The sequence below is a fragment of the Cimex lectularius genome, unplaced genomic scaffold (assembly GCF_000648675.2).
Source record: "Cimex lectularius strain Harlan isolate CLEC.00 unplaced genomic scaffold, Clec_2.1 scaffold25, whole genome shotgun sequence".
NCBI classification, from domain to species: domain Eukaryota; kingdom Metazoa; phylum Arthropoda; class Insecta; order Hemiptera; family Cimicidae; genus Cimex; species Cimex lectularius.
In genome coordinates, this window is record NW_019392633.1 from 693,882 (window position 1) to 717,039 (window position 23,158).

At 31.1% G+C, this 23,158-nt stretch overlaps 1 protein-coding gene across 9 annotated transcripts; it reads left to right on the forward strand.

The window, feature by feature from the left end:
- The first annotated feature begins 505 nt into the window (after window positions 1–505).
- LOC106668775 (ATP-binding cassette sub-family A member 1-like) lies at window positions 506–21,988 on the forward strand. 9 transcript variants are annotated; one of them, XM_014397851.2, is made up of 47 exons: window positions 513–685; window positions 767–860; window positions 2,936–3,071; window positions 3,136–3,287; window positions 3,502–3,629; window positions 3,688–3,858; window positions 5,098–5,213; window positions 5,270–5,446; window positions 5,501–5,653; window positions 5,707–5,866; window positions 6,572–6,672; window positions 6,738–6,816; window positions 6,876–7,030; window positions 7,119–7,340; window positions 7,402–7,624; window positions 7,751–7,972; window positions 8,039–8,243; window positions 9,661–9,765; window positions 9,834–10,008; window positions 10,067–10,198; window positions 11,616–11,810; window positions 11,868–11,953; window positions 12,048–12,238; window positions 12,303–12,351; window positions 12,414–12,601; window positions 13,316–13,367; window positions 13,443–13,526; window positions 13,605–13,649; window positions 14,070–14,206; window positions 14,278–14,504; window positions 15,569–15,707; window positions 15,766–15,854; window positions 15,917–16,073; window positions 16,127–16,293; window positions 16,633–16,810; window positions 16,888–17,003; window positions 17,059–17,203; window positions 17,484–17,607; window positions 17,667–17,809; window positions 19,927–20,040; window positions 20,103–20,216; window positions 20,279–20,476; window positions 20,539–20,673; window positions 20,830–21,026; window positions 21,102–21,333; window positions 21,391–21,490; window positions 21,756–21,988. In XM_014397851.2, exons 1-47 carry the CDS (start codon window positions 620–622, stop codon window positions 21,773–21,775), a joined length of 6,594 nt encoding a protein of 2,197 aa, XP_014253337.1. In that variant the 5' UTR covers window positions 513–619; the 3' UTR covers window positions 21,776–21,988. The 9 variants fall into 9 exon arrangements, 8 of the variants coding, with proteins under 8 accessions (XP_014253337.1, XP_014253338.1, XP_024080469.1 ...); XM_014397852.2 differs by having other exon boundaries at window positions 5,273–5,446; XM_024224701.1 differs by lacking the exon at window positions 13,605–13,649 and having other exon boundaries at window positions 13,443–13,490.
- The last annotated feature ends 1,170 nt before the right edge of the window (window positions 21,989–23,158 follow it).

A 23,158-nucleotide genomic window follows, 5' to 3' on the forward strand; every position in this document is an offset into this window, starting at 1 on the left:
TTTATTTAATTGTTTCTATTTTATAACCGCAAACCTGCATTATTTTCCGAACAACACTCTTCACAATTCTTGAGTTATTCTTCAAACTATCAACCTAAGGCAATAACTTCATAACCACACCTGAAGATAATATAAGAATATAGTGGAACCGGTTGTCATCCCTAATTTATCCTATGGACTGATGGCACCTACAAAATTGTCAACGATCCATAATATCATCCTCACCCAACATTTGTTTAAAAAGAAGTTATGGTAGTAAAGAAAAATATTTAATAAGCATTATTTCTATTTTGCTATTTACAACGGAGTTGAAATCATACTTTGAACACAACTAGCTTACTAAATTTCCTGGAACATTTTGGACTTAGACTAGATAGACACCTGGTGGCAGCGCCAGTGCTTAGCTTGGTACTCATTACCGCGGCTCCTCTTCTCGGTAAGCGGTTAGATCAAGTCCTGGCCAACAGCTGGTGTCCCACTCTTCGCCATCCCCCTTCCCTACGACGGTCCGTGACACTCGAAGTTTGACACTTGACAGGCCCTCGAAGCCGGCGTCCGCTCCCACTCCCTAGTCGTTACTGACTTGATGTCGAAATTGGTTTACTGACCGGCGAGCGGGATGGGATTCGGTCTTCAGCTCAAGCTCATCGTTTGGAAGAACACGGTCACAAGGAAGCGAAACAAGGTGGATGGCTCTCGTTTTTCACAATCCTTCAGTTCACTTCGTATTGAATGGCTAAGAATTTTTTTTCATCTCTGCTTGCAGTTTAGACTCGTCGTCGAGCTGATATGGCCTTTGCTCCTTTTCCTCATTTTAATGTGGGTCCGAACGAGAGGATTGCAAACAAGAATCGAAGAATGTAAGTAAGGTTTTTCATTATTTTTAATTTACAATTTTACTTTTGTCATAACTGCCCTTGGCTTTTTCAGTCGAGAACAGTGCAAACATTTTATTTTTATCACTGAATTTTTTTATGACACATAACTAACTATTCAGACCAGAACAAGCAAGTAATACGATTTCTTATTAAATAACGTGTTAGATAAACATTTACAAAATAATTATTTTAAAAAATAAAATATTCAGTCTACAGTTCATAACATTAAATGATAGCTTTAAATCTAAAGTTGTTAATATTCACTGCAGTTACACTTTCATAGATTCATAATGTTTGCTTAATGTTCTTTAAAACAAAACAAAGTTCATAGTTTGATAGTAATAGAATTAATACGTGATCATAAATGATGGAATATGGTAAAGGGTCTTTTTCAAATACGACATGGTTTTATGTAGGTGGGCTAGTTACATCCTAACAATTTATGGTAAGTTGGCCTTGGATTGGATTGATTACTAATCCTCAAGGCCTTTTATTGCATGGTCATGCTATTATACATTAATGATTAACCGTTCAAAAAAAGTCTTACAAAATTCATTATACTTATTATACCATTTCCGTTTAGGTGATTGGAATTATAATACTACAGTGCATATTTATTTAAATTATCTTAGATATCTTTAATATCAACTGTTCATATTAAAAATCAGGAATAAGGCTAATCTGAAAGAAAAAGTTTCTTTGCCTATTTGCCTAGCTTTTTTTTTTTTTTTTTTTTTTTTGACAAAAAAGACTGTCAATTCAGTTCTTGATTTAATTATGCTTGAAACCATAAGTTTTAATATTGTAAATAGATTTTTATATTTGTTAAACTTGTAAATTATTAATAATAGTTCCAAATTCCTTATGGAAAGGATGCATAACTTGAAAGTTTGATAAAGGATCTAAGTGTTTTCTTTCAAACTGTCCCTATCCCTGATTTTAAATCAAAATTATTTAATTGTGAGATTTTCCTATGTGGTCTGGTAATGAACTTGTAACTTGGTCATTAACGATCGTTTTGTCTGTATCTCCTCACTGGAAAGGTCTGTCAAATGTGTTTCGGCATGTTGCCATCTTCACTGTTGAATCTAAAACCCTTTGTAAAAGTATCAATTATTTTTATAAACCTACCACCGAAGATGGCAAAAGCTGAAACGCATAAGACAACCAAACCTGCTTTAACTTATTATTTACTTGTTCACTTCTATATGTAAATAATACTAGATAAATAATATAATAATAATAATGGATAGCTCCCTCAAAAAAGTGTTATTCATGTTTTTGTTTTTTTATCATAGTTAAGTAGCATTATCTTATTTGAATGGAAGAATAAAAGGATAACGATGAGCCTATACTCGTGCTGAGACTGCTGCTAGTCTGACTCCATTATTATTATTATTATTATTGGCCATACAAGCCTATGGGAAATGTTTAAATTATGGAACAAAAATTTGAAAGTCTAATTAAAGAAAACAGGGATACATTTTATAATTTAAAATGCCTTTTTTGCATACATTTGCCTTCCAAATTAAAAATTTTAAAAGAATAAATTAAAGCTTTGGATGGCAATAGTATAGGTTAGTTTATGAATGACTGTTTGTAGTCAGAGCTTTATAGCATTCAGAAGGGATCTAACTAACCTAAGAAGGTTTAATGTTATGGCGTGATCTTAGCCGTTAAAACACCCTTAAAAATTAAAAATAATATAATCTGTATTGCATTTTTTCCAATCAACATGTTTTGTAATTCACCCCGGACCTGTAGATGATCTAAATAAAGAAATAAAGTTCAAATTTACGGCAAAAAAAAAATAAAAAAATGAAAAAGGTGTTTTTCTAAAATACTTCATCCTGGACTGCTTCTTCAACAAAGTATTGAACGATTGGTCGCTAAAAAACACAATGTTTAAGATAATCGACCATTGACAATATCCTTAAATATGTATATTATCATACGATGATAAGTCAATTGATTTATAAATTATTTTTACTTTTTAGTTCTAGCTTAATTTCAGTTATTCATCTGATGAGAATTGTTGATTTGATTTTTGTTACAAGGCCATCTCACTGAAAAACCAATGCCTTCAACTGGGTTCTTTCCTTTTATTCAAAGTTTTATTTGTACTGCCAACAATACTTGTTTTCCCGATGAAGAATCTGCTAAAACTTTTTTTCCAACCATTAACGAAGAGACGTAAGTATTTCATGTAATGAGTGCACTATCCAAATGGTCTACATTTAATAGAATGCTTTTTTAGAATAACCCAACTGTTAAATGAAATTATGAAAATTTTAGACAGCGCTCCAAATGGTACATTGACTAAACACTTTGAACGTGTAAGCAAAAATTCGGAACGTTTTTTATATGCAATTAAGAAAATTGCAAAAGATGATGACAGTGTTGAAAGTAGTAAGTAGAGGAAGTTTATAAAGTGTCAGCTTTGTCTTTATTTTCACATTATTTTATTTTATTTTTAACACTTTATCTGCGTCTTTTAATAAAATAAAGAATATTTTCTTAAATTTGGGACAGACTAAACTAATTATACTTCATAGAGTGCATATTATAGTTATATTATTAAATTGTATCTAATTTTTATAATAAGTAACATTTTTACTTTTAGGAATGCTGGTTTTAAGGAATTTATTAAAAAATCCTGATAATTTATATGAAACATTAAAAACTGATAGAGTGACGATCAATAAGGAAATAGTTGACATGATGTTAGATGCTGACCTAAAGACTGATTCTGTATGTTTATAAAAAATTTAGTAAATAAATGTGCATTACATAAAGCTATTGCTTTCAGAATTTAGTTCATCTAATTTTCAACAATGATACACCTAAACACTGCTCTTTCAGTGGTGATGAATTATCCAGTAATATTGATGAAGTATTGTGTAATTTGAGCAGAGCACAGCTATACAGAATAAAATCAAATATTGATGAAATGTGGAATTCTTTTTATGCAAAACCAAAGGCATGTTACTGTTTTTATTTAATTTTTTAAGTTTATTGTTATTTTATAAATACTCATATCTTATCTTATATTTTAAAACTATAACCTTGTTCATTGATTATTGCAGCTCTTTAATTCTTCTTAAATTAATAAATCTCATACTAGTAGTGTAAAACATGGTTTATTTTCAAAGCTCTTGTAGAGCTTGTAAATGTAGTTTATAAAACAGAATAAAAATTCACAGACCAAAGCAGACAGACTAGGATGACCAGACACTTATTATATACTTATTAATTCAAAACACTTTTCAGATCTTTCTGGTTGTGGAAATGCTAATTTAACAAAAAAAACTGCACTTTTTAACAAAATTTGATCATGTTATTGTTTTCAAAATATTTCAATTGTGCTTTGAGCTGAAGAAATATGTGGTAGTATATAATTACACAACATATTATGTACACCAATTTAAATAACAATTGTTTATAGGTTTCACCTCATTGGCTGTCCTATCTAAAAGTTACTGAAAGTTGAAAAAGCCAATAGGCAGCATTTTCCTTTTCAATCAGAATTTTTGGCAGAGGTGGCATGCTATTTACTAGTTTGATAAGAGGGTGGTTAGCATGAATGGTGATTGATATATGTATCTTGTAGTACACATATTGTAGGAGAGAGGATACTTGTGGGATATCGAAATCTATATGAAGTGTAGAATTACAGATAAACTGTTGGGCTTTGTTGATTAATCTCAAAACCCGGTTTTGTTGTGTATTGTGGGGATGTGTTTCAAAAGACTGTCTGCAGCCAAACTTAAAATTAGGTCATGTATATCCATATGAGCCATATTAGTGTCAAATATAAAAGTCGCTTTGAATTGATTTGTTTCGATCATTTTCTACAAACTTTTTGTCGGTAGATTCAATTGCAAATTTGAACAATTGTGGTGAATATAGTCACTTCATGTCAAATATTGCCTCTAGGCTTGGGAGATTATAATTTGCTCATTCTTATTTATTCCTAAAATAATATATAATAATTGAAGAAAAAAATTCTTTTGAAGAGAAAAAATGTGTATGGAAAATTGGAATAAATAAAAAAGTAGATGGACTAAGATAATCATGGTACCGTATCCAAGTGGCATAACAAATTGGAAAAAATTGAGAACAAAATGCAGAACAAAATTTTTTATGTTTATTCTTGTGAAGGCCCTATGTAAAGAAACAAATACTTATTTTTTATTAATGATGATTGGTGTTGTTGTAGGTTGAGAAATACATAAAATTTAATTTAACTTCTTTTGCATCTGTTGACAATTGGATGGCATTAGATGAGGTCATAGATTCATTTGAGAAAATTACTCACAATACAAGACTGACAGAGTAAGTCATTTCATTTTTGTAACTACAATTTGTTATATATTTTATTTTCATGCCAGCAGGTTATATGAACAAAATGTAGTAAATTCTAATCAAGATAACCAAATAGAAAACCCAGACTTATTAGGCAACAGTACACTCTTTAAAATTTATTCACTAGTGTTTAAATATTTGTGTGGAGTAAAAGGTGGACTACAAAAAATTAGTACAGGAATAATTCAAGACAATCCAAAACAGTAAGTTTTTGTCAAAATAAAATTGAAGAGTTACAAATATTTTCATTTGTTTAGAATAGAAAATATGCAGAAAATGTTTTTTGACAATGCCTTCATTAACTACCAATATGATAACTATACAACACCCGAATGCAATGATATTTTCAAAGCAATTGAAAGGAACCCTCTGGGAAGAATCATTTGGAGACTTTACAAACCATTTTTATGGTAAATATTTGACTATTTCCTTTGTTTTTAAATTAAAAGATATATCTTTCTAGTGGCCAAATTCTTTATTACCCTGATACGCCTGTCGTTAGACGAGTGATGCAAAGGGTTAATATGACTTTTGTAAAGATAGGGGATGCAATAAACACACTTATTACTCTTGGAACACTAGATCCTAATGTAGAAACAAATCGCATTCTTAGTTCAATTCAAGTAAGTCTGTTTTCCCTAAAGTATAAATCAATTTATAAATTCTTATTTTAAGTGAATTAGCTTAGCCATTTTGAACCAAAATTAGGTTTATGTTGTGTTCATTTGACTACAACACGATATGATTCATCAATCAAATTATATTGCATGAAGTAAAAAATAAATAAATAAATAAAACTTAAACAATATAATTAAAACTCTTACTTTGTTGGTTTAAATTCACTAAAGCATTGAAAACAATTCATTATATAAACAAAAAAATTGAAATTTGTTGGAATAACAATAATAATTTTTAAATTACCTATGTACTCTGTACATTGCTTTGCTTTAACTATTAATATTTTCTTATATTTCAGAATTTATGTGTAATTATTTTTCTTCTTTTTACAAAAATACTTTTAAAAAACGTATTCATTTTTTCGTAATGTGAATTTTGAGTTTCAGATAACAGAACTACCAAAGGATATACTACTATTATCTTCATCATTATTATTATCATTTATCATCAATTAAATTTTACATTTAATACATCAAAATAAAAATAATTTATTCATTATCAATAGTTTAATTTTCAGTGATAGATTGATTTGTCAAAGAAGTGTTGTTAAGTGTTTGGCCATGTTCCAAACAATAAAGTCGAAAAATATGCCTGCTTTTTAAATTGATAAAAATTAAAATTTGTTATGATGAAATATTTAATTGTTTTAGAATTATTTTGGATCAGATAAGGGGCAGACCCTGTTTGATAATGAATCGGACTCCAATGTACTTGAAGATGACTTAGAAAGAATAGCTAAATTATTAGAATGGTGATTCATCAAGGTGATCTATTTTTATTTTTGTTTCATATTTAAAAATATATCATATATTGTAGGACAATCGATTCTTTTGAGTCAAAATACAATTTGGAAAACATAGGAAGAAACTTATCTTCATTTGACTCTTTTTTAAAGGTTTTTTAACATATACAAGCAATTAAAAATAAAGAAATAATTCATTATTTGTCTTAAAGTGCATTGAAAGAAACAAAATCAGGCCATATAAAGACTTGAAGAAAGCAGAGAAGGATGGAGAGGATTTGATCTTGTTTGATCGACTTTGGGCATTGGTAGAATTTATTTCTCCTGGACAGAATGAACTTTCACCTTTAACTACTTATAAGATACGGTACTTCACGACCAATAAAAACAATTTTTTTTAGTATGTTTTACATTTTTTCTAAATTATTGGATTTATTTTACTACTTTTTCTTTAGAATGAGCCCAGATAAAGTTGATAACACAGAATACATAACTGACAGGATAGACACACCTGGTGGTAGGGTAAGACCAACTTATGATCTAAAGTATATCACACACGGATTCATTTACCTTCAAGATTTATTGGATCATAGTATTATATATGAGAAAACAAAATATGAAAAAATACCTGGTGCCATTCTACATCAACTTCCTTACCCTTGTCACATTGATGATGAGTATGTGATGTTTAATAAATTTGAACAATTTTTACATTATGTTAAAACTAGTGGTTCTTAGATTCATAGGTGCAGTTTCTAGAACTTTTCCTTTGTTTATGGTCCTTGCTTGGATTTATACAACATCAATGATTGTCAAGTCAATAGTGCACGAGAAAGAACTTAGATTAAAAGAGACGATGAGAGTGATGGGTTTAGGAAATGGAATTCATTGGGTCGGCTGGACAATAGACAGTCTGGTACCAATGCTATTTACCATTGCCATTCTCTCCATAATACTTGTTGTGAGTTATTTTTATTTCTCTGGTTGTATAAGTGGGGTACAGTAGCTGTTATGAGTTATGAGAGTTCAAATAAAATTTAATTAAATGCAAGTTGCAGGAATTTTATTAAAGAGCTTTAAATTTCAGTATGGGCGAATTTTGACCTTCAGCAATCCAATGGTAGTTTTCATATTTCTACTTGCATACAGCTTAGCAACAGTTGCTCAAGCATTTCTGATATCTGTATTCTTTGGGAAAGCCAATTTAGCTGCTGCTTGCGCAGGAATCATCCATTTTATTCTTTACATGCCATATGCTCTTTTGGCTCGTTGGTTTCCACTTTTGTCTACCTCCTCAAAAATTTTGATGGTATGTTTACATATTTGTACAAGAACCTAGATTCAATTAATATAAAATATATTAATTCTTTTTTAGTCTTTATCATCTAACGTTGCTCTTGGACTTGGTGCTGCTTATTTTGCTCAGTATGAAGAGTCTGCTGTTGGAATGCATTGGAGTAACATCAACAAAAGTCCAATGATTGGAGACCAATACAATATGCTGTATATTATTTACATGCTATTATTAGATGCAGTACTTTACATGATTTTGACATGGTACATTGAAACAGTGAGACCAGGTAGGTGGCTTCTTAATAGTTTGATCATGGTCTTCATTTTTATTATATACCTTCTTGGGTATGTTATGGTATAGGTTTTTATTTAGCCAAAATAAAGTTGCACTTTATAATTTGTTTTAATAAACAAAAACCTGAAACAAAAGATTAACACTCCACACAGCAGCCAAAAATAACAATGTGATAAACCAAAAAGAGGCCAGATGCCAGTAGAGTCCATGGTAAAGGCTGCCAGGCTGAACACAATGAGTGGAAGCTCACCTCATCAAAGAGGAGAAGAGCAGACACTGGCTCACTCACGGATGAGAAGGCTGGAACCAAATGTCCCAACATCTCTGGTGTAACCTGCCAAGAAGAGAAGAAAGGAAGATGAGTTGAAGATAAGGCAAAAGAAGAAAGAAGACACAAAAGAAGAGTTGTGTCACAGGAATTCAACTCGGTCAGTTGAGTAACATTATCTGGCCGAGACCTTTGTGACAAGGTGTGTAGCAGGGTTGGTAGAGAAGCTCTGACATATCAAGTCGATAGGTGGCCCTCAGAGGATCTGATTCACAGAAGAGTCATGGGTGAGGGTCTTCCTCACCTGGTCAGTGATAGGCCATCTGATGTTCACACACGGACACTTTTGGGCCAATGCCCGCATATGTGTTTGGTAGAGAAAAGTTGCTTGATGTGCCCTACCTTATTGAAGGATGCAACTCCATGTAGAGAGTGTGTAGGAATGCTACCCGATATGGTTATTGTATATAGTACTGACGATTTTATCTTTTTCTTAGATTTGTTCCCACTCCCTTTGTGTCCCTAGTGTGTGTTGAGAGCAAATATATTTATTGACTTGAATGTGTGGTGTGAAAGGTCTAAAGGCGGAATAGTGGATACCCCATCAGCTGTCAATTAGGTTAATTTTGTAAGTATGTAGGTGTAAAGGTTGATGGAGTAATCTCGAGAGTGAAGTGTTGAGTGTTCACTCATCCTAATTGAGTGAAGGGTATGTAAATAAATTAAGAAAGACATTGGTATCACAATAATGGTTATTATTTTTTTCTTTTTTGTATTTTCTCCCCAGCCAGCTAGTTACCAGGGTTAATGTCTATTGTTATTATTCGGACTTTGACCCCAAAGGGTTGTTACTCCCTGATGTGCTGACAGTGCTACACATCAGGGAGTTTACCCACCAGGTCGCTAGTATCCCCCTTAAGCCAAATACCCAGAAGATCGTTGCTTCCCTACCAATGGGGTTAGGTTCCAATGGCTATTATTATTATTACTGAAATTAAACTTCACCTGCTCTGGTGTTACTAGGAGTCCATTATTTGGTGATACGAGTGTAGTAGTGTTAATGCTAAATATGAAAATCTTAAATCTTATCAATATATTTTTCTTTCACTAAATAGATTCTGTAGGATAATTTTTTTTACAGGGGAGTATGGCATACCTAAGCCCTGGAACTTCCCATTTACACTTTCATATTGGACTGGAGTATATCCAACAAAGATAAACACTAATGCAGAAAACTTAAATGATAGTAAGAATCTGCCTTGTGAATATTTGTTTGTAGTAGGAACTATTATAATTCTAAATCATACTTAACAGTTAATGAAACCAGAGAAGATGGACCGTCTAGCCTGATAAGTGGTGTTAAAATAATCAATTTATCCAAGGTGTATCCCAATGGAAAAAAAGCTATTGATAATATTTCTGTTGCATTTTATGAAGGTCAGATTACTTCTTTCCTCGGCCATAATGGGGCTGGAAAAACAACTACCATGTGAGATTTGATTAGATATAATCTGTGATAGATTTCACAGTTTTGTCATTTATTTCAGTTCCATTTTGACAGGCTTATTGCCTCCAACATCAGGAACAGCTTTGATAAATGGAAATAATATTCTAACTGATATGTACAGAGTACGAAAAAATTTGGGAGTATGCCCACAGCACAACATTCTTTTCCACAGGTTCACAAATTTTAATTATTTAATATTATACAATACAATATTTGTCGTGTTTGCTTTCAAATGTAAGGAGGTAATTATGTACATCTCTATTTATGTATGTACATAGGTTATTATGTATACCATGACAAAATAATTAATCTAGGCTGCAAACATCAAAACTATATTCCGAAGGGTTACAACAAACAAGAAGATTCAAAAATTTCTTTTAAATACACATTTATTCTTAAAATTATTATTATTGGATTGAACACTTGCAAGTCAAACACTGAAAATGGCCTACCATGGTGCTACTTATCCACTGCAATTAGGCTCAAGTGGCTGCTAGTATCTAGTATGCTTATCATTCACTCTGGTAGGAGTACCTCTGTACTCAGTACTTCTGTCATACTATAACAAAATACATCTCTTGCCTAAAAATTTATGTTTAGAGCACGGAACACACTTACCCAATGCAACGCTATGTGACACTACCTGATACTACTCAATGCAAATCCAAAGTCCAATTTTCCATAAGAATGTATTATCCCCTGCACTTCTGCCCGATGCCAAGCAACACTACCCTACTCCCCACTGTCCAGATTTTTGTCAGGTAGCATTGTGTACAGTCGAAGACAAAAGAACCGGACGCTCATATTTTTATTCAAACTACATGTATTATTGTCGTTATATTAATTATAACTTACTTATTTTAATATAAACCAAATTAAGCCAGATCAAAAATTCATTAGTTTTAATTTGTTTAAATTAATTTGAAAGATTTGGCAGAAAGTTGATCAAAACACCGGAACGCCATTTATTGATAGAATGAATTTAACTAACAATTTGGACTAATACATGGATTTACTCATAAAATTTAACTTACAATTTGTTATGTGGTTTTGTTTATGGTCAACTAACATGGTTTTGCTCATAAAATTACACCATTTTCGTCGAGTAGCGACAGAACCGGACATTTTTTTATAGTTTATTTTGAACTATGTATATGTAATTTTGTCGTTATATTAATTACCACATGCTTATTTTACTGTGAACCAAATTAATCGAGATCAAAAATTCATGAGTTTTTATAAGAATTATTTAATTATGATGGTTAGGCAGAAAATTTATCGAAACACTGCAATAACAATTTAAATAATAATTTATTACAAGGTTTTGCTCAAAATAGTGCATTAAGAACAAAAGAGGCGTGATACACGCTGTGTGACTGTACATGGCGTGTGCTTGACGTCGAATAGATGTGCACATCATACCAAAAGTGACACAAGGTGTTGGGTTGCATCGGGTGTGTTTCCTGCATTAGCTTTTCCTATTTATGCTTATAAATATGCATTATACTCACTTTTTGCATTTCTGTTTCATTGTGTCATTTGCTACACACAAATTTCCATTTTTATCATATACTTTATTTGTTATCTAGGCTGACAATTAAAGAGCATTTATGGTTTTATGGAATGCTCAGAGGTGGGAAGAAAGGAAATTTACTTCATCATGAGATTGAACAGATGCTCTTAGACTTGAACTTAGCTGACAAAAGTGATGCTTACTCCACTGACCTTTCAGGTGGCATGCAACGAAAACTTTCAATAGCTGTGGCTTTTATAGGAGGTTCAAAGTAAAGAAATTCTACTTTTTCATTTTATTTAAAATGGTTATATATTTCATATTATAGGACTGTCATTTTGGATGAGCCAACTTCTGGCGTTGATCCTTATTCGAGGCGTTCTATTTGGGAGTTGCTAATAAAATACAAAAAAGGTTTCTTTACTTACTACATATTATTACTAGTAACAGTAGAGATAATAATAGTACTTGTGGTAGTAGTAATTTATTAATTAATGAATGTTTTCAGGTCGAACGTTGATTCTAACAACACATTACATGGACGAAGCAGACCTACTTGGTGACCGGATTGCCATTATAGCTCAAGGCAGGCTAGTTTGTGTTGGATCGGGTGTTTTTCTAAAAAGCCAGCTTGGAAAAGGATATAATCTAACTGTTGAATTGGCATTGAATACTCCAACATTAGTACCCAAGACAGATGTGTGTTTATCTTTAGTGTCAATTATTGCAATAATTTATCCAATTTTTTTTTTTTTTTTTTCAGTTGAATTCAGAAAGCGATGTATCCATTTCTTCTGAAACAAACATTAAAAGTAGGAAGTTTATATTGTTTTGATAAATTGAATTACAATTAAATGTCTTATTAAATTTATAGATATAACAGATTTTATTCAACATGTGATACCAAATGCAACTATTGTGGATCAAATTGGACAAGAAGTTATTTACAATCTCCCAAGTAAAAACCCATCACAATTATCTCGACTGTGTTCAATGATTGATTCAGAGATGGACAGATTGCACATAGTGTCTTATGGAATTTCAGATTCTTCTTTAGAAGAAGTAAGACTAATGTAACACTTCATGGATTTTACTAAAGATATTAGAGCTTCATTAACGTTTGCATAGAACAATTGATATTAAAGTATGATTTTGTATATGTTTTATTTTTGTGTATCTATAAACTTAGTTTATTAACCAAATGTTTTTTTGTTTTTTTTAATTCTTAAAATTCATAATTGAAGGTGTATGTAAAGAGAAGTGTACTATTCAAATACAACACAAAGCTCAAGCTTATGTATAAAAGAAAAGTAAAACATATAAAAACCATGGGCAGCCTAACTCAAAAATATCAAATCATAAAAATCAGTAGTAGAAACACAGTTTAAATTGTGCATTGTTGGTTGTAGTGGTTGGCACTTTTGTTAAGTAAAACTTGATTTTTTTTTTTTAGCTTTTGTACATAGTGCATAGTTGTAACAGATAGTTCTACTCACAAACATTCAAATGCTTGAAATCGAGATAACTGCCAAAAATAGTTTGTGAGTAGAACTATTCTTTACAATTATTCAATTGATATACTTGTTCCATCATAACTTATTTTTTGATTAATTCATGTCTGGTCAAAATGTTTTTATTATTGAGAAGTATTTTATGTACTAGGTATGCAATTTGCCAGGATTGTTATGGTATATTTCCCTGGCTTTAAATTAAAAAATAGCCTAGAACAGTTATTCACATGTGTACTTCTTATAAAATACCTAAATTTTGTTGTAGATATTTTTGTCTGTAGCGACCGACCAAGAGAAAAATGATTCCACAACAACAGGTACAAATTACTATTTATAAATGTGTACATGTCTGTCTGTCCTGCATGTATAACCTGTGAGATTATTATTCACAGGTTGCTGCTGTTTCAAAAAGTCCTTATCTGTAGAAAGTGCGGATATTGGTAAATATTCACATTCCACTGTTCAAAGTAAAACAGGTTTGTATTGATATATGCTGTGCATAAAGTGCATATTGTTTATACACATGTGTAGTCTGTTTCCTTTTGTCATTTTAGAACCAAAGGAGATCCGTGTCCAAGTTAATGGTACAAATGTGAAGTGTAAGTGTGTACAATCTTTAAGTGGCCATGTTTTTTCCCTTTCTTCTGTGCTGTTTAATAGTTTTGAAGTTCAAATTTGTTGCAAATGCTTTGCTTTTTATTAACAATGGATTCATATTTCTAGCGATCATTTCATTAAAAGAAAAGTAATCTTAATTTAATAACAATTTAAAATGTAGAAATATTAAAATTAGGTTAAACATGGGGAAAAAATTATATCTAGTCTTTTTCTCATACATTCTCATAATACTGTCACTTGTGTTGTTTATGTTAAGTTTGCACAAAAATGGTGAATATAAACAATTAAAATCAAATGTAATGATTATTAACTCAATAAATCTACTTTACATAATTTATTTAATTGACAGATTTATTTTAAACAATTGCACTTTTTGATATGAAATAATGTTTGTTTTTCAGATTCTGCAGTAACAGTGGTTAAAACCCACGAAGAACAAGTAGAGAAGAGACAGTCAAAATTGTGGAAACAGTTTATTGCCTTGCACACTAAAAGGTTCCTTCACAATAAAAGGAATTTGAAGGCTTTGTTTTCAGAAGTTAATAAAATTTAATCATTTCTCTCTTAAAATTGTACTTATAATCACATAATATATATTCTTATTTTCAGCTCATACTCCCCGCTCTTTTGGTCTGTGCAGCAATGTTAGTTTTATCTATCTTACCATCTTTTAGGCATAGGCCAGAATTAGAATTGACTCCATGGAAATATACCCAGCCATTAGTGTTTTTTCTGAGTGCTGATCACAGTGGTAATGACATGGATTTATTTGTAAATGAAATTGATGGATCCTTTGGCCTTGGCACATCTTGTTTACCAGCTGACTACAATGTCACGTAAGTCATAATTTAAAAATTAAAGAAAAAATATATGTTCAATAAATTAAAAATTAAATTATGATTTAATTATTATTAAATTAGCAAAATGTTTGACAGATAAAAATTTTAGACTTACAAATATTCTTATTATGTACACTTTAATTGCTTCAATAATTATAATCAGGTTTGTTCCAACATACAAGCACAAACCAGTTGCCAACTAACCGATGACTTATATCTGTGCATGTCCAAACATTGACCCTCAGGGTGCCGGTGTTTTTGAAAAAAGTGGGGTTCAAATGCAGGTTACCTTATAGTGATGAGCACCGTGTTAACGCCTAAATCATTGCGCCACTAACACCCCCTTTTTGTATCTGTTCAGAAAGTACAGACCAGCAGATTGGCGCATGTTAAAAAAGACACACTGTACAGTTTATAAAAATTTACATTAATGTATTACATTTAAAATGTAAAAATGTTTGTTATTTAAAATAAATTTGAAAATTAAAAGTTTATTAACTATGTAGTTGCATTTCTTTTTTGACACATTGTTCAACTAATATGTGCAATTTATAAAATTCTTTAAAGAAATGCATAACTATTTTTTAATATATTTTTTATTTGCAAATAACAAAAAATAACACATATATATGTACATACTTTGAATTTCATTTCATATATAAATCTGGTCGTTGGTGAAGTAAGAACTTTGTGATTTGATGAGAGCAAAAGCACTAGGAAACATCTGCACATCGGACTGTTTTGACAGTCAAAAACCAGTCAAACCTGGATTGAAAACATGTTGAAATGACAGACCGGCAGGCTGAGTTAGGGTTTGTGCCATGATGGAACACCAAAACTCAAAGCAATGCATGCACCCGCCAGTTTGCTGATGATATGGACGTGTGATGGAACAAAATTAATTTTGTTAATTTGTTATATTAAAATTAATATGTCGTAATTTCTAAGTAGATAACATGTAAATTTAAAATACGTAGTTCATAATTCAGAATGATAATTAGTCATACACATAGATAATTTGATACGTTCAATAAATAATTTCATTCATCCACTTTTTTCAGCCACACCAAGTGCTCTGTAGCGTCAGGACCAATTCCATCTCTGTTCAATTTGAGTCGCCCAAGAGTAACAAAATGTTCTTGTAAAACTGGTGCTCAAGTCTGTCCATATAGAATTGATGATTCGTTACCTTCCATAGTGGTAATAAGAATTTTTATAATACTTATATGACAAATAATTAACAACACACTATTTTCAGTTAACCTCTCATGACATATTACGCTTTGTCAATTTATCAGATTTGAGTGACTGGATTATAAATACTTGGCCTAAATATAAAAACCAAAGGTTTGGCTATTTATTACAAAATATGTTTAAATAGTGTTTATTCATTATGTCTACTCTTTCAGAGTGGGTGGGTATACATTAAATGCCAACCTAGTGACACAATCGATTGATTTGAAAAAAATTCCCTTTCACAACGTTCCTTTTCAATTCAAGCTTTTATTTGAATATTTGAAAAATTATCTACCTGAAAAATCAATTTCTACTGATAATAATATAAAGGTACCATACGTTATTAATATGGGAATATAGATTTTCAGACAATTTAGTTCTAGGTTTGGTTCAACAATAAGAACTGGATTGCCTCAGTCGCTAACCTAAATGCTATTAATAATGTTATCTTGAGAGCATTGATGAACTCAAGTAAGTCTGGTGAACATGGTATCAGAACAATTAATCATCCGTTGAAGTTCAATGAAAAACAAAAATATGCTGAATTGTTGTAAGTAAATTTAAAACTATTATGATTATGGTGAGTGACTATAAAACCCGTGAGCAATATCAAAAATAAGCATTTGATTCATGTTGTCCAACTGACAATTGATGATTTATATTATTATAAAATTAATGTTATAAATTCTTTAATTAAAATCTTAAAATATCTTTAAAATAACGGTACAAGGGAACATAACCTGTTGAACACATGAACATTTGCTTCTATTATGGATTTTATGTATTATCAGGATATAAAACTGACCAGTCAAAAACTATAATGGAAAATTGAAATTCCTTTGCCACACAACATATTTATGTACTTTTTTCTTTTCTTTTTTTTTTCAAGACGAAATGGAATTGGTATAATTTTAATGGCAATTGCAGTCATATTTGCCTTAAGTTTTGTCACAGCTTCATTCTGTCTATATTTAATTGAAGAAAGGAAGTCAAATTCTAAACATCTGCAACTGGTTTCTGGTGTCAATAGGCTTATATATTGGTTTGAAGCATTTGTTTGGGACATGGTTTGTAAGATTTAAATTGTATTAACATTTATATATTATTTTTAAGTAAGTATTTATTTTATCTTTGTAAATTCCAGTGTGCTTTTTCTTTGTCTGTTATTTTGTGCATACTGGTGTTTTTAATATTTAATGAACAAGCATTCATAGCACCAGACCGCTTCCCAGGAGTTCTCTCTTTGATGTTACTTTTTGGGTAAGTTCCTTTTTGGATCTGTAAAATTAAAATTTACAAAGCATTTCACTTTCAGATGGTCGTGTATCCCTCTAATGTACCCAGCAAGCTTTTTTTTTGACATTCCAAGTTCAGCGTTTGTCTCTCTTTCTTGTGTAAATATGTTCATTGGCGTTATCACAACAGTCACGACCACTGTCCTCTCTTTCTTTGATGATGAGGTAATACATAATTAACAATTATTATATACTTAATAACTGACTAGTGCTTTAATAAGTTTCATAATGCACTTTCTTACATTCATTGAGCATTCAGTTGTTACCAAACATTATAGATGCCCAATGATAAAGAGATAATTTGCACAAACAACAAATTACAAACACATGGCAGTTTCCGTCAACATTAGCTAGGGGATGCTTAATGGTTCTATGTTGATGAAAATATCTGCCTCTTTATTTATTAAACTCTATATTTTAAAATACTATGTAATTTTCCCTATAGGAACTTAAGCGAATAGGAAAAATAATTGGACAGGTATTTATGATATTTCCACATTTCTGTCTCGGCGATGGGCTTATGAAGCTCTCAAGCAGCTATATCACATCAGCACTATTGTTAGACCTAGGTAGAATAGTAGAAATTATTAATATCAACCATAACACTCTAAGACCTCTATTTTTCTAGATATTGTGTACGAACAAAGTGTTTTCAGCTGGGGTTTTCTTGGTAAAAATCTTGTATGTATGTTTTTCTTGGGAATTCTGTTCATGTTAATTACTCTTGCAATTGAGTATAGAATACACAGGCTTTGGAAGAAATCTTACAAGGTAAGTAAAACATATTTTACACAACATATACTATAATTTTTTTATATTGTTTTACTTTTTTTTATTTATTTTTTATTTTGGTTGTAACATTTATTACAAGTAAGCTTTTCCTACACATATAGGTGTCATCCCAGAACGACACAAGCCCCCTTGCCTTTACTGTCTTTAAAAATACTGTATTTTAGCATAGTTTTATTACAAATTTTCCGTAACAAACTTGTAAAACATTTCTTTGTTAAAGATAAAATTAATTATGTAATAATATATATTATAATTTACTTGTCAGGTTGTTATATGCAAATGAGTTTTTAAAAATAAAAAAATGGAAATCTTTTCTAACACAAACCAATTTAAATAAGACAAATTAGTATTTAAAATCCCATGTTTAAAATAAAACACCTTTAAAAGAAATACACTATAATTTATATAGAATAGATAAAAAGTGGTGCAGTATCTGATGTAATGTATTACTTTTGAAATACCTAACTGTTTTCTAAACCATGGTTTTTGCCATTTGTCATACAATCTAATGGATCTGATGATTTTGCAAATGAAAAATGAAAATTTCATTTTGTAACTTTTTATGAAAATGGGACAGGTTAGACTACTTATCCATGATTAAATGGATGAAGTGTAAAAAATATGAGAGTTCATAGTGCGAGTCAAATCTACAGTGATTCCCAGTTTTTGTATACAACTTATAAATTTATTTTTCTCTTTATCCTAGATTTTAACTAAAGATAATATGTTATGAGGGGGTGTCAGTGACCACAATGGTTAAGGTGTTGACATACTTACAAATGGGCTTCTTTTTTCTTTCTTGCAAAAACAAAAGAATAATCGAGTCGGAAATTAGAAAATGGCATTGTTTTCACTGTTAATGTATTTCTAAAGAGTTCCCTTTCTTCAAGAGGTACAATGAACAAAGAAAACAAAAGGCTTCTATGGTTTGAGGACCCATCCCCTTTTCTTCCATAAGTTCTGGAATTCTCAGTAGGCTGTTTATAAATTTGATTCTGCTGCAACACGGCCAACTAACATCAAAGACATCCTCAACTGTTTAAAACATTTGAAATATTACATAGTACATACTGTTTTATTTATCGATTAAAAAAAAAAAATTAAAAACTCTTGGATTGATTTTATTTCTAAAAACAAAATACAATTTGCACTTCTGGGTAATACTGAATGATGGAACATACACTCATCTAAATACTTATACCGGTCAGTTAGTGCAATAGATCTGACGATTGTTTCTCCGTCCCTAGCGACCAATTTTGAATGGAACGTCCTAGAAACGGATGTCCAAAGTGATCACCTCCCCATTAAAATAGAATCCCATATACGTAAAACGGATTTTGAATTTTGTCCTAAATGGAATACCCGCATGGCAGATTGGAATAAGTTTGCTCAAATTGCCAAACTCCCACCCTCAAATGACTACCGGATTATCACAATCATTTGTTACAAATGTAGCTTCCTGCTAATTGTCCCTTCGCACTGCTCTGGTTTGTAATTCATTCATTCTGAGCATACTGCTCGAAATACTTCATAGGAAGATTTGAAGAAAAATCAAGTGTTGAATTATAAAATAACATTCTTTTCACTTTTGATATATTTCTAAGGAGTTCTCTTCCTTCAAGAGACAACAACAAACAATGCCCACTTCCGCGAGTTCTTTGGTTCGAGGCTCCATCCCCTTTTTCTTCCATAAGTTATTACGCACTCTAGCAAACAGTTTATAAATTATATTCTGCTACATCATATATATGATTTTGTTTTATTTTTGTAAATGAGCATCTGGTCAGAAATTCAGAAAAAAATTGTAAATCTTAAAACCACTACTGTGAAGTTAAGGGTTCATAATTAAATGCAAAGATGTGCAGTAAACTTTAATAAGTATGAAAAGGGGGGGGGGTCGGTAGCCACAATGGGTTAGGCATTAACATCGCACTGATCATTGTAAGGTAAAGGTCCCTTGCAATGTACTTACAAATGGGCTTTTTTCAAAAACACTGGCACCCTGGGGTTCATATAACTTCACAGTTGAATTACTTTGTTTAAAAATGGATTATTAGGAGAATATTTTCCTCCATATTAACATGTCTCTTCCACAGCACAATATCAAGGCACAGATTACTGGTGAAGAAGATGATGTCGCTGCAGAGAGAAGAAGAATTAACAACAGTTCAACTTCAGATGATGTATTAGTTATAAAAGATCTTGTTAAGGTAACTAATTATACATTTTTTCTCACAGAAATTCTATACTAAATTGCAAATCAATTTTTAAGATTTATCCCAGAAAGGTGACACCTTCAGTAAATCAGATATGTGTTGGTATAAAAAAAGGTGAATGTTTTGGCCTTCTTGGACTTAATGGAGCTGGGAAGACAACAACATTCAAGGTAAGACTTAGTTTACTTTTCTTTTCTGATTATAAATTGTACATGTAAATATTGTCAACTAGATGCTCACGGGAGATATTGACCCAAGTTTTGGCACAGCAACTATTCTAGGATATGACATAACAAAAGAAATAGATAAAGCAAGATCTGTTCTTGGTTACTGCCCACAGTTTGATGCTTTAGATCCACTACTCACACCTTATGAACATTTGATCTTATATGGGAGAATCAGAAATTTGAACTCGTATATCCTTCAAGCAGTAAGGTGTTCATAAAATAAAACATATTTTTACATATTTTTTTACAACTTTTTTCCCACCAGAGAGTCGATAGTTTAATTAAGAGAATGGGCTTAGGATTTTATAGACATCGACTTGCGGGTTCACTTTCTGGAGGTAACAAAAGAAAGCTCTCTACGGCCATTGCCCTGATTGGTAATCCACCTCTTGTATTCTTGGTAAGCAAAACTAATTTTTTAACAAGTTATTAATCTATATTTTTTGTGGTGACCAATAGTATACTATAAAACGTACAGTATTAGAATAAGATCTGTCATATCTATCCTGATAAATGTATAAATACACCTAAAATATTGAGCTATTTGAAATTACAGGATGAACCAACAACAGGAATGGATCCAAAAGCAAAACGTTTCTTATGGAAATGCATCCAGGAAATTGTAAGAGAAGGAGGATGTATACTTTTGACATCACACAGCATGGAAGAATGCCAGGCTCTTTGTACAAGGCTAACGATTATGGTTAATGGGCAGTTTAAATGCTTGGGGTCATCCCAGCATTTGAAGAACAAGTATTTATCATTTTAGCTTTTTTTTTTTAAAGATTTTATTTATTTGTTCATATTATAATTGTTTTCCTACTGTAGGTATGGTGGTGGCTACCTCATTATATTAAGATGCCATGAAGATGATATGGAAAAAGCCAAAACTTTTATGGTGACCAATTTACCGAAGTCAAAGATGGTTGAAGCTCATTATAATCAAATTCGCTATGAAGTCAAGGATATACAAGTTACTACATTGTTTTCTGTTATGGAAAGGGCTAAAGAAAAGAAAATAATTACAGATTATACACTTTCCCAAACAACTCTCGAGGAAGTGAGTTTGATGTTAGGATTTAGTGCTGTAATATTCTTTAACCATTGTCATTTTCAGGTTTTCCTGCGATTTGCAAACGAACAGGTGGAAATATTGGATAATAATCATAGACAGAGCCCAGGTTTTTTAAAAATTTGTAAAGCCTGCTATGGAAAAGGTAAGTTTTCACACTTGTAATTTTATGCTTTGATGGTAATAAAAATCACTCTTTATTTATCTTTAATATAACAACTAAATTATGATTATTTCAGTTTTTGTATGAATGCATGTTTTAAAATTTTCAACAAAAGCTTAAAATATTTCAAGACAAATTATGCTTAACATTTAAATCTATATATAGTCTGTATAATATGACATCTATATGTAACATATCTATATATATTATTTGATTAGATGAGTAAATAAATTGTTTCTTTGTACAGGTAAAGAAGAAATCGGTTGACGAAAAGTGTTATATAAAATATACACTATGTTATGAATATTTGGTTATTAAATTTCTAATTCTTTTAACTAATTAGTGAAAAGTAACACTAGAAATTAATATTATTACACGGCTAGAATATATTATTAGATTAATTTATGTACATTTTTCGTAATTTTTAGTCAGTTGATGGTTTTCTGTGATTCAATTTTTAATTAAATTATTATAAAATTATTATCTTGTTCTTAAATATATANCAGTTTGGATTGGTCATGTACATGCGATAAAGCCCTAAGAAAAGGAGGGGCCGAGTATAGGCCGCGAATAAGTAAACATTGAGGAACAGAGGTAATCTGCTCGCTGGTGAAGATGCTACCATCCTTGTTGCTTGTAAAATAGTAATTAGAAAAAAATGTTCCAGTCTCCGTGGGTAAGTCCCTGTCCTTAATCTAGGCTGTTTATAATTATTACTTTGTAAAGAAAAAATTTCATTTAAAAAAAAAGGTTTAATTTCATTTTTTTATTTAAATATCATTAATATCATTTATTCAATTCACTAATTTCGTGGTCCACTTGACCAATTAATATATTACAATTAATTAAGGTTTTTAGTTGAGATAAAAAAGTCAATGGCACGAGCGGGATTCGAACCCACAATCTTTGGCTAGATACGCCGCTGCCCTACCACTTGAGCTATCGTGACCTCGATCCACTCGGACACCAACTTCCCATCTCAACCCCACCTTTTGAATTTTCCCTCTTTTTGCCATTTTTGTGGTTGAGTATGTATACTAAAGTTCTGCGTGGCCATTTCATTTGTCGCCGAGAATCAAATAGATTACACGACATTTGAAAAATGGCGAAAAGGAGGGAAAATTCAAAGTTGTCAAAATTGCTGACGGCTCAGTGCAAAAGTTATTTTCACGGTTCAGGTTTGACGCTGCCCTAACCACGTCATGATAGCTCAAGTGGTAGAACAGCGGTATATCAAGCCGAAGATTGTGGGTTCGAATCCTGCTCATGCCATTGTCTTTTTTATCTCAACTAAAAACCTTAATTAATTGTAATATCATTTATAATTAATATAAGGAATACATTTTTGTTTTTAAAGTTGTCATTATTATAATTTGTTTAAGGTTCATTTATCTCATTTTAAGTTGGTTGTTCACTAAAATAAATTGTTTAAAATAAATTCAATTCCATAAAGTAATTCCGTTTTCTGTTCTTTTATTTAATTATGTCATGTCTCGTTGGGACGTGATAAAATGGTCGCAGAGCGTGGTTTATATAAAAAAAATAATAAATAATACTCATAATATTTTTTTTTTAATGATCTTTAGCTTTATGATCTTTGCATATTAGTCATGACGAATTTCTTATATATGTTGTTCAAATTGGGGGTTA